General features: G+C 36.5%; 1 protein-coding gene and 1 long non-coding RNA gene across 4 annotated transcripts; both read right to left on the reverse strand.

Annotated features, from left to right (window-relative positions):
- Positions 1 to 3,780: 3,780 nt before the first annotated feature.
- Positions 3,781 to 8,446, reverse strand: LOC149215944 (uncharacterized). 3 transcript variants are annotated; one of them, XM_089392641.1, is made up of 5 exons: positions 8,189 to 8,446; positions 7,639 to 7,722; positions 7,407 to 7,525; positions 7,094 to 7,242; positions 6,535 to 6,736 (listed from the first exon to the last, which is right to left on the reverse strand). In XM_089392641.1, the coding sequence occupies exons 2-4, from the start codon at positions 7,678 to 7,680 to the stop codon at positions 7,227 to 7,229; spliced, it is 177 nt and encodes a 58-aa protein (XP_089248767.1). In that variant the 5' UTR covers positions 7,681 to 7,722; positions 8,189 to 8,446; the 3' UTR covers positions 6,535 to 6,736; positions 7,094 to 7,226. The 3 variants fall into 3 exon arrangements, 2 of the variants coding, with proteins under 2 accessions (XP_089248767.1, XP_089248766.1); XR_016251041.1 differs by lacking the exon at positions 6,535 to 6,736 and adding an exon at positions 3,781 to 5,037 and having other exon boundaries at positions 7,639 to 8,446; XM_089392640.1 differs by having other exon boundaries at positions 7,639 to 8,446.
- Positions 8,447 to 8,531: 85 nt separating this feature from the next.
- LOC149215945 (uncharacterized) lies at positions 8,532 to 10,526 on the reverse strand. Its single transcript, XR_016251042.1, has 3 exons — positions 10,105 to 10,526; positions 9,329 to 9,447; positions 8,532 to 9,163 (listed from the first exon to the last, which is right to left on the reverse strand). It is a non-coding gene; the product is annotated as an uncharacterized LOC149215945 (long non-coding RNA).
- Between the last annotated feature and the right edge of the window lie 337 nt (positions 10,527 to 10,863).

Consider the following 10,863-nt stretch of genomic DNA (forward strand, 5'->3'; position numbering starts at 1 on the left):
TCAAACCCTTATCCCTAGCAATTTCCAAGATTTTCTCAGGAGAGGGTTTTTCACCATATAACCTTGCCAAAATATCATCTTCGTTTTCAAGGTTATTTATACTAAAAGTGGATGAAAGATTCACAACATCACGACTCATTTCCTTGACCTCTACCCAATCATCCATAGACAAAGGAAACTTGCTGCCTACTACATTTATTTGATCACATGTTCCAAACATTCCATTATCTAAAATTATTCTAACAATGGGACAAGTGGCCTCTTCATGAAGAGCATCACAAACCCGACAATAAGGAGGAGAATTATCAACCAAATTAGTCAGTGGATTAGGAGGTCTCTGCTCACTAGTTTGACCCTTCCTTTGCCAATTGTTTGCGATCTTTCCATTTCAATCAACCTATTCTGCAAAGTGGTTATCTCCTTATTATGATTAATTTCCATAGTTTCAATTTTTTGAAGCAATTTGAGAACAAGCTCACTTTCTGGTTCTTGGGCTGCTTTTCCCTTAGGTTCTTTTAGTTTCGTAGCAGCCCTATTGAAACCTGGGATCTCAGACTTTCCAGATGCGACCTTGTCCTTTTCAAGTTCTATAGCTAAGGATTGGTAATCTCTATAATCATTAAGTTTAGCACGCCTTAATTCATAAGATGGTTTAGGACTAAAGGCATCATTGTAAAAATCTTGGAGAGTTTTGTCTGTAGGTTTATAGTCTTGAGGTAATTCTCTAACAATTCCGTTAAACCTTTTATTAAATTCTTCAACATTTTCATCCTCTCTCTTTTTTATTAGGCTAAGAGCTTCTACTAGGTGTCTTCCTTCTCTCTTATCTCCATATTTTTCTTTAAATGCATTAATGGTTGACTGTAAAGAGTTAAATGAATTCTGAGGTTTTTCTGCAAACCAATCATAAGCATCGCCTCCTAGAGTTAAGATCAAAAGAGTCATTCTGACATCCTCATGATCAAAATCAGCAGATCTTGCATATTTAGCCATCCATATGCTAAAATCTCGCAAATGAGAGTTAGCACTAATCGCATTATTTCCTTGAAAATTAGGCAATTTATCGATCCCAATAGATGGAATATCGTTGGGATATCCTGGAATGTTAGAAAAATCACAAGGGGCATACATATCCATGATGGTGTGCCTAGCTTGACCTTTAAATAGCAAATGAATATCAGAGAGGGCTTCTTGTCCAAGGTCTACAAGAAGTGTACGAGAAGCGAGTTTGTGTAATCGTACCCTGAGGACCTTTTCAGGATCAGGAGTAGGGTTGCACAGACTGCTTGGATGTCTTCTAGTGTACACTCTTGAAGATAATATATGAAGTGGAGTCACCACCTGAACAAGAAGTAAAACACGAAATAGCTTGAGATGAAAGAACCAAGGACAGAAAAACTCTATCCCCGGCAACGGTGCCAAAAAATGTTGTCGCACAGATTGACATGACAATGCTCAGACTAGGGGCTGTCACCCTGATCCCCGATCTCTCCGTTTAAGCCTGTCTCTCGCGGCTAAAGGGGGTAGACCCTACAGAAAAATAATGAAAACCAACTGTGAACCAGTTGGGTGGGAGACACGATATGATAAGCACTAAAAGGGTTTAGAAGTTAAAAGATCAGTGCCTTGCGGAGTAAATGTTTAATCGTTTAATTATCAGACGTTGCAACAATATAAACCACGTAGAGAAAGAATTTATCATCAAAGCTTAACTTTTTCCAGATACAAGATAACCATAATAGCTCAACAATTTAAAAGAGTAAATGGGTGAATGCTTTGGACAACCACCAAAATGCTAGCCAGAGATCAAATTTTTGCAGTTAATCTTCAAATGAAATTTTACGCACGATAAACATTCATTCCACATCAATAATTTTGAATCTCAACATAAAAATGTAACGTGATAATTTCCCGAGAAAAACAGCAAAAATTCCCAATTTTTTTTTTTTTTTAAAGCTAAGATAAAAAGTCTTAATATGAACTAAACTAAAAAATAACGCTTGAAAGTATTTAAGGTCTAAACTAAATCTAAATTTTAAATCAAAACTTTCTCATCAAAACTGAAATATCTTTGAAACATGATAAAAAATCAAAATCTAATTAAAACTAAACTATATGTTAGATAAAAAAAAGAATTTAAATCGTAACCTATGCTAAAAGTTATATCCTAAAACTAAAAAATTAAGCAATAAAAAAAAACGTCTAATACAAATGCCATACAACAATGTCTAAACTGACAGAACGAAAAACAAAAATCATAACCCTGATAGAAAAAACTCAAAGACTGAATGCGTATGTAAACAGGACTTCGTCGCGAGAGCAAGTGACGGTGGTGCTTTCGGATTGATTTCTTGAAGACACGGATGAAACACGATGATATCTTGTCAGCAAGGTCGAAAGAAAAGACTGAATCGAAAATAGACCAACGCATTCAACCTAGGACCGTAAGCCCGAGATAAAGAAAATTAATGCAAATGACCACAAAAAGAAATCGTGCTTGCTCAGGTGGCTACGGGAAATGAGTGTGAATGAGCTGGGCATAAGCAGAGAGAAAGCTGGAGCGGGTGACTGAGGCGTATCTGACAGGACTGCAAGTCGGTTTTGAAAACGTGCAGATGAGATCACATTGTTGCATTCCCAGCGGAGATCGAAGATTTAACAACCGTTTAATAGCTTACCTGGTGCTCGATGGTGGATGAAGATCGCTTGAGACCCTGCGGCTTCCAGCAAATCAGATAGCGGTGATTTAAGAAAAATGCATGGGCATCTTCAGGTTGATGGCCGACGTGTTAACGAAGTGCAGTTTCATCCAAATGCCTGTGCTCTATGCACACTGATCTTCAAGTTTTTCTTGTCTTTTACTGCTCGGAAGACGACTTGGTGACGGCGGTGAAAGGAGGAAACTCACGTCAAACAGCTAATCACCTCCCTGTCTCAGAGAGAATATCAACACGTATCTGTGCCCTTGCTGTCCTGTGCAAGCTTCAAATGGTGGAGAGTAATAATGATTGAAATCTGGTAACCTGATCACAAAACTTTCTGTCTTTCTCGCTCAGAAACCCCTGAAGAAAAACCCTGTTCCTGCAATTTCAAGGAGACAAAACCCTAATGAAAACTGCGTATAAGGCAAAATTTGAAACCCAGATCAACTAGTTAATTGTCAAATTGTGGCCCCTGAAATGCCAGATTTAGCAATAACAGCAGAGATATTATCGAAAATTTCAGATTTTACTGTGGAAAGGCTCGAAAACTCTCTCATGCAAACTAGAAAAGTAAAGTTAAATGATTAACCTAGGGTAAAAATTAGCTGGGCTCTGCAAGGAAGAGCCTGTGGGAGTTGGCTGGTTCAGCCTAGAACTTCCCCAAATGCCCACCAATCTTCTTCAGTAAGGGTTTTCTGCACAGCTTAAATCAACCATCAGTAAAGAGAGCAAAAATGATGTTAGATCTCAAAAAGCAATGGAGATACCTTCCATTACTTCAGAAACCCTAACACCACTCAAACCCTAGCAAGTGAACAAGATACCTGTGCTCACAATACTCTAAAAAAAAAAAAAAAACTGTTATCAACGGCTGAAAAATAAAATATGCAGAAAATAAAACAGCTCACAGCACTTCCAGAGAGTAACACCAGCCAGATTTGAACCCCAAAGTCTTCTTTTATTAACCAGAAACAAATTACAAGAGAGCTTCTTCAGCACAAGACTCACAGATCGAATGATCTCAAATGAATCCTAGCACCCTATTTAAAGGAAAAGATCCCAATGGCTAGTTCGAGTGATCCATGTCGAAATGATCTCGACCATCGATGAGGATCAAGACATCTCTTAATCTCATCCATCGAAATTATTAATTCATTGAAAAATGAAATTTTGCATGTATTTACTCAAAATATTATTATTTTATTATTTTTTAGGGTTTTTGCTTTATTTTATAATTTATTATTATTATTATTATTATTATTTTATTATTTTTTTTATTTTTCAGTTATTTATTTAATTTTTAATTTTTTAATTTTTAATTCATTTTCTAAATGGATCCTCGAACATAGCCTTTGGAAAAAACACCTAGGACCTAGGACCTAGGACTTAGGACTCATGAGGGGATTTAAAATATTTTCCAACCCTCAAGACACTTTACATCATGACTTTTACAATTTACATCTTAAGGGGACAAACCCACTTAACACAGACCCTCATAAACCACCCAGTTCTGCGACACAACTATAATCTAGCAGATTAACACACTAGGATTCTCCTAAAATTTTAATGACAAAATCAATCCCGGCTTTGGGGTCAGGCTGAAGGAAAACTCTGCCGATCATGGATCGGTGAGACAAAAAACCTTCTGGGATGTAGATTATCATTAGAAAGTTAGGTCCACCCAGGTAATTTACATACACGAATCATATCTGCTAAGATTATTTACATTTCATATATGCAGACTGGGTTTACAACATAAATCGATCAAACTGTTGATGACTGCAGGCTGGCACGATCATATCGATCAAGCGCTACCCCTTTTTGTAAAGAAAAGGGGGTGTACTGCTATGGGCAGTTGACCGGTAATGGTCAATAGGTCCTACTTCACCAAAAATGTTTCCCTCAATCATATCAGTTTTCTGATCTGTTTCTTTCTTTGTTCTCACTTTAGCCTTTGCTGATAGATACAAAACAATAGTTGGCAATTTTACTGTAGAAGTTTTTGTTGGAGGTGTTGTAGGACAAGGATACTCAAATAATGAGGGCTTGGCGTGTGAAATGGACTTAAATTTTGGGACCTTCAATTCATAATTGAGCCCAATCAAATCGGTAGGTGCAAAAGAGAGGCTCAAAAAAATATACAAGTGGATACCAATACCAAAATTGACTAAATACTGCCATAACAACAACAGTAATTTTGTCATGCTTAGTCCTGAATGACAACTTAATTGAGACATTCCGACCACTTGCATCTAAAATACCACAAGCTAAAATTGCACCCATCTTGCTCATGGTGTCTTCATGCTTGTCAAGAATGATCTTCTCAAGTTGACGCCTGAAATAAGAAATAAAAACGATGTCAGGGTGATCTATTGCGGAAAAACCTGGAGTTTGAATGCAATATAATAGCACCATCAGTCTCTATAGGATATAATTCTACCTTTGAATGCCAACATTTATAAGTTATTATTTCAATTGGAAACTTTGCATTAAAAATTAACAATAGAAGTGCAACTATAATGGCAACAATGAACATTTGTTTGCTAAATAAAAGCTTACGACATTGTATAATAGCATACCTGAAGCTACCTACACAAGGTTCACGTGCCTCATTTGTTTACACAAGAACCTTAGCCATGGCTACAAGAGCACCTTGACGAACAAAATTTATCACTATTGATGTTAATCGTTCCAGCAACAAAATCGCCTCACTTAATGCTGTGATTGCGCAAGAGAGCTACTGCCAAGGCTACTCCATATCTAGCATGTGGATTATATGACTTGGAAAATAAAGAAACTATTTGTGGGGTCTATTAAATTTGCAGAGTTTGATCTAGCACTAGCATAAAGGACCAAGACAAAATAGCATAACCGCATTGATATTATTCTTAAAATATTGAGGCAAATGTTCCATCAAGATGGAGAACAAAAGTTATATCAAATCAAGCCTAAAATTGATCTAATAGTAATAATAAAATTATGGTACACTATAGGATAACATACAAACTTGCTCAAGCTAGGATTATAAAACATATCTAAGTGCTAGCACTGCAGTTGTTCTCACATCATCACTAACATCGGAAACAACAAAGTGCAACATATGATTAATGGCTTTGTGATTAGATGTGCTCCTGTATGTGAGGGCCAGAGCATACATCCCACCATAGCATAGAATTGGATCCTACTCACAAATTATTTCTCTATAAGTGTAGCAACCTCTTCTTCTATTCCATAGAAAGTTAATGTTATTTCAAGGGCCAGACCTCTATACACAATTGTTTACAAATAGACATTAAAATCTAGTCAAAAGTTTAAACTTGAGTAGAATTAGTCAAAGAAAAAATAAATGTTCAAATGGTTCACATGAAATACTTTTAAAAATTCAAAAGTAACAAAAAATACCTGATAACCTTTTCATGTTGAGTATCATGTGCACATGCAAGCATGTCACTCGCCTTTTCACTTGCAGTTCTAACCATAAGCAGGCACATACTTATGTCTGAAGCCTCTCCAACAATTGCACTATCTAAGTAAAGAACGTTTTGACATCCTCATAAATCTCTTCATCAGCAGTTGCCAAAGCAACCAAACCCAATGCCAAACATGCACCATGTTGAATTATCTTTTGCAATCACCACAAATTTGTTATATGTGCTTTGAAAACAAATATCTGATTTGAACAAAACATTTTTCATTAAAGGTTCTATACATCAAATGATATGAGTAGCTAAAAGTTAGATGGACATTGGACACTCACTTCAACATAGTACTATGCAAGCTTTCACGAAGAAACTTGTTAATGGATTCACCATGGTTTGGATGGATAAGTCCTATGCAAGCTTTCACGAAGAAACTTGTTAATGGATTCACCATGGTTTGCATGGATAAGCCCTAAAGCATACAAAGCTCCACCTTCCGAATATGGGCTTCCACCAGGAAGATAAGGAGCCATCAAAGATCTACCTTGTTGCAGGTGGCAACTACCTGCATTGCTTCCCCCTCCTTATCACTAGATTTTGGGCCTTTCATGGGTCCTGCTTCACCAGAAATGTTTCCCTCATCCACAACAGTTTTATGATCTATCACACATATCTCCTAGTGTTTCGATATCTGTGAGGATAGAAGCACCAGAAATGTTTCCCTCATCCACAACAGTTTTATGATCTATCACACATATCTCCTAGTGTTTCGATATCTGTGAGGATAGATCAGTTATCTATCTTATTTAGTCTGGAACAAATAAATACATAGATTTTCATGGCCTAGCTAAGTGACATTTTCGATATCTATGATGCCCCCAAGATATATAACCACCCTGTTCAATATAAAATGAGAGTTCACTGTGTGCTCTATCTACACTTGAGATTATATGAAAAAATAAAAATGACTACCTTCAGAAGAAGACTGCTTTGCATCTGCTTCATTCGACATTGTCCATCAATTTTCTTTGTATTGCACAACTTTTATGTTTCGATCAATAATGACAGAGCTTCCTGCGGGAGAATTTTGTACAAGATAGTTTGGCTAGTTCCTTTTTCGCCTGAAATAAAATGTTTGAGCAATAAGTTGGCCTCATAGGAAGTTTTCAAGAAAGAGAACCTAAGATATGAAGCCTTCGGTGAAAAGCAAGGGGAAAAAATTGCATCTTTCAAAGCTTTACATAGTTAAAAATAAAATAGAGAGCAGAGATACTAAGTAGGTTACCATGTAAGAAAATGCTCGGATGTGCCAATAACAAGGGCGAAAGCCTTGCAAGCCGTTGCCTGTTCAACTAACACTTTTTCGGGATTTTTACCCCCAGAAAACTTGATGTCCATTTGAATCTGTTAAAAAAACGCAAAAATACATAAGATGATCTAGACATGATACTAACATTTAATATTTGGTGTGTTTCCTGCATTTAATTTCAGTCTCTTTTTACAGTATGGGTACTAACCTGTTTGTGATTGCAAAGTTGCTTGAGCTCTCCCAACTTCATTTTAAATTCATTTCTTTTGTTTCCAAAAACCCATCTTTCTACCTGCTCAGGTTCGAAGTATAAAACAAATCTAAGTGCTAGCACCACAGTTGTTCTCACATCATCAATAACATCAGAATCAACAAAGTGCAACATATGAGGAATGGATTTGTGATTGGATGTGCCACTGTATGTGAGAGCCAGAGCATACATCCCACCATAGCATAGAATTAGATCCTGATCATGAGTTATTTTCTCTATAAGTGTAGAAGCCTCTTCTTCTCTTCCATATACACTTAATGATATTTCAAGGGCCAGACCTCTATACACAATTGTTTACAAACATACATTAAAATCTCGTCGAAAGTTTAAACTTTAGTAGAATTAGTCAAAGGAAAAATAAATGTTCGAAACATACATTAAAATTTGGTCAAAAGTTTAAACTTCAGTAGAATTAGTCCAAGGAAAAATAAATGTTTGAATGGTTCACATGAAATACTTTTAAAAATTCAAAAGTAACCAACAATACCTGATAATCTTTTCATGTTGAGTATCATGTGCACATGCAAGCATGTCACTCGCCTTTTCACTTGCAGTTCCAACCATAAGCAAGCCCATACTTATGTCTGAAGCCTCTCCAACAATTGCACTATCTAAGTAAAGAACGTCTTGACATCCTCATAAATCTCTTCATGAGCAGTTGCCAAAGCAACCAAACCCAGTGCCAAACATGCACCATGTTGAATTATCTTTTGTAATCACCACAAATTTGTTATATGTGCTTTGAAAACAAATATCTGATTTGAACAAAGCATTTTTCATTAAAGGTTCTATACATCAAATGATACCAGTGGCTGAAAGTTAGGTGGACACTCACTTCAACACTTGTACTATGCAAGCTTTCACAAAGAAACTCTTTAATGGCTTCACCATGGTTTGCATGGATAAGCCCTAAAGCATACAAAGCTCCACCTTCCGAATATGGGCTTCCTCCTGGAAGATAAGGAGCCATCAAAGGTCTACCTTGTTGCAGGTGGCAATTACATACATTGCTTCCCCTCCTTATCACTAGATTTTGGGTGTTTCATGGGTCCTGCTTCACTAGAAATGTTTCCCTCATGCACAGTAGTTTTATGATCTGTCACACATATCTCCTAGTGTTTCGATATTTGGGAGGATAGATCAGTTAGTATCTATCTTATTCAGTCTGAAACAAATAAATATGTAGATTTTCATGGCCTAGCTAGTGACATTTTTGATATCTATGATGCCCGCAAGATATATAACCACCCTGTTCAATATAAAATGAGGGTTCATTGTGTGCTCTGTCTATACTTGAGATTCGAAGAAAAAAAACACCAAAAAAGACTGCTTTGCATCTGCTTCATTCGACATTGTCCATCGATTTTCTTTGTATTGCACAACTTTTTCGTTTCGAACAATAATGACAGAACATCCTGCGGGAGAATTTTGCACAAGATAGTTTGACCATTTCCTTTTTCGCCTGAAATAAAATGTTCGAGGCAATAAGTTGGCCTCACCGGAAGTTTTCAAGAACGAGAACCTCAGATATGACGCCTTCAGTGAAAAGCAAGGGGAAAAAATTGCATCTTTCAAAGCTTTACATAGTTAAAAATCAAACAGAGAGCAGAGATACTAAGCAGTTTACCATGTAACAAAACACTCGGATGTGCCAATAACAAGGGCGGAAGCCTTGCGAGCCGTTGCCTATTCAATTAACAATTTTTCGGGATTTTTACCCCCGGAAAACTTGATGTCAATTTGAATCTGTTCAAAAAACACAAAATTACAAAAGATGATCCAGACATGATACTAACATTTAATATTCGATGTGTATCTTTCATTTAATTTCAGTCTCTTTTTACAGTATGGGTACTAACTTGTTTGTGATTGCAAAGTTGCTTCAGCTCTCCCAAATTTGTTTTAAATTTATTTCTTTTGTTTCCAAACACACATATTTCTACCTGAGCTGTCTCATCTTCCTGGGATTTACCAACTGTTTATTGCAAAAAGTACGCATAACATGAAATTCCGGAGAAGCTTTAAGAAGAAATTTCATAACAATAACATTATTACTTCAAAATGGATGTCTACCAGTAGGTAGTGTCTTCTGAGATTTATTCCATTTGACATGAAAGACATCTACGACATATAATACGAATTCAAAAGGTTAGAATACCAACACCATTAGAACAACGGGTGTCCGCAATAGACACTATGCAAGCCCTATTATGACCAGTGTTTGCAACAAATCTTTAGGGCGCCTCATAAAAGTAACAGAATTTGATTGCTATTATGGCAAGATAACAGAATTAATTTCCTTGATGATTTTATTGGTCTTAGCTGAGAACCATGGATGAATTCCAAGCTAAAATCAGGATGTGAAGCAATAAGCACAAAAGGGATGAAATATTAAATGATCACCATTTAGAAGAGATGAGCAAGGATTGCATATGGTAAGAGTGATCAAGGTGTCTCCAGATTGAGCCACAGAAGTAACAATCCACAAAATTAAATCCAGTCCTTCTTATGGAAGGAAACATATCAATATCACTTCCTGTCCACCTCTCGCCCGGCTCTTCCACCATTGAATGTGATCTTTCATCTTGGACAAATACTTTTTTTAGCTCTCTTTTTAGTGGGGCTATCGAACGCCGAGGCTTAATCTCGAATGGGGAAAATATCGACTTCAGTCCTTAGCTTCAGTAGCATCTTCCACGACGGAGCTCTTGTGCCTGAATTCTTTGCCCACTGTGTGGAGAAGAAAAATGGGGGAGACCACTAGGCTAGGGTTACACCTCCTTGTCGAGTAGCAAAAGACGACCAATTTGGCTAACACCAGTCGGTTGAGAGGTTATCAAATTTTGTTAACACTAGTGGGTGAGAGGAAAGGTTATCAAATGTATTAAGTGGAAATGGTATTAATCTGAAGGTACGTTATTTTCTAATTGTCTAACACTCATAACCAACTCATAACCAGTCTAGGTTCATTTTCATTCCAGATTTATCGCACCAGAAAGTAAAATTTGATCCCTCTAAGCCCGGGGTAAAATTTTAGTATCCTAGTTTAATTTTCTTATATCATGATTCAATATCATAAGCCATTTTTATTATATTTTATTTTTATAGAGTTATTTTATTTTGTTATTTTTACTTTAATTTTTTATATTTATTTTTATATTA

Source organism: Pinus tabuliformis, chromosome 1_1 (genome assembly GCF_031772625.1).
Source record: "Pinus tabuliformis cultivar Carrire ecotype Pingquan chromosome 1_1, CPIR1, whole genome shotgun sequence".
NCBI lineage: Eukaryota > Viridiplantae > Streptophyta > Pinopsida > Pinales > Pinaceae > Pinus > Pinus tabuliformis.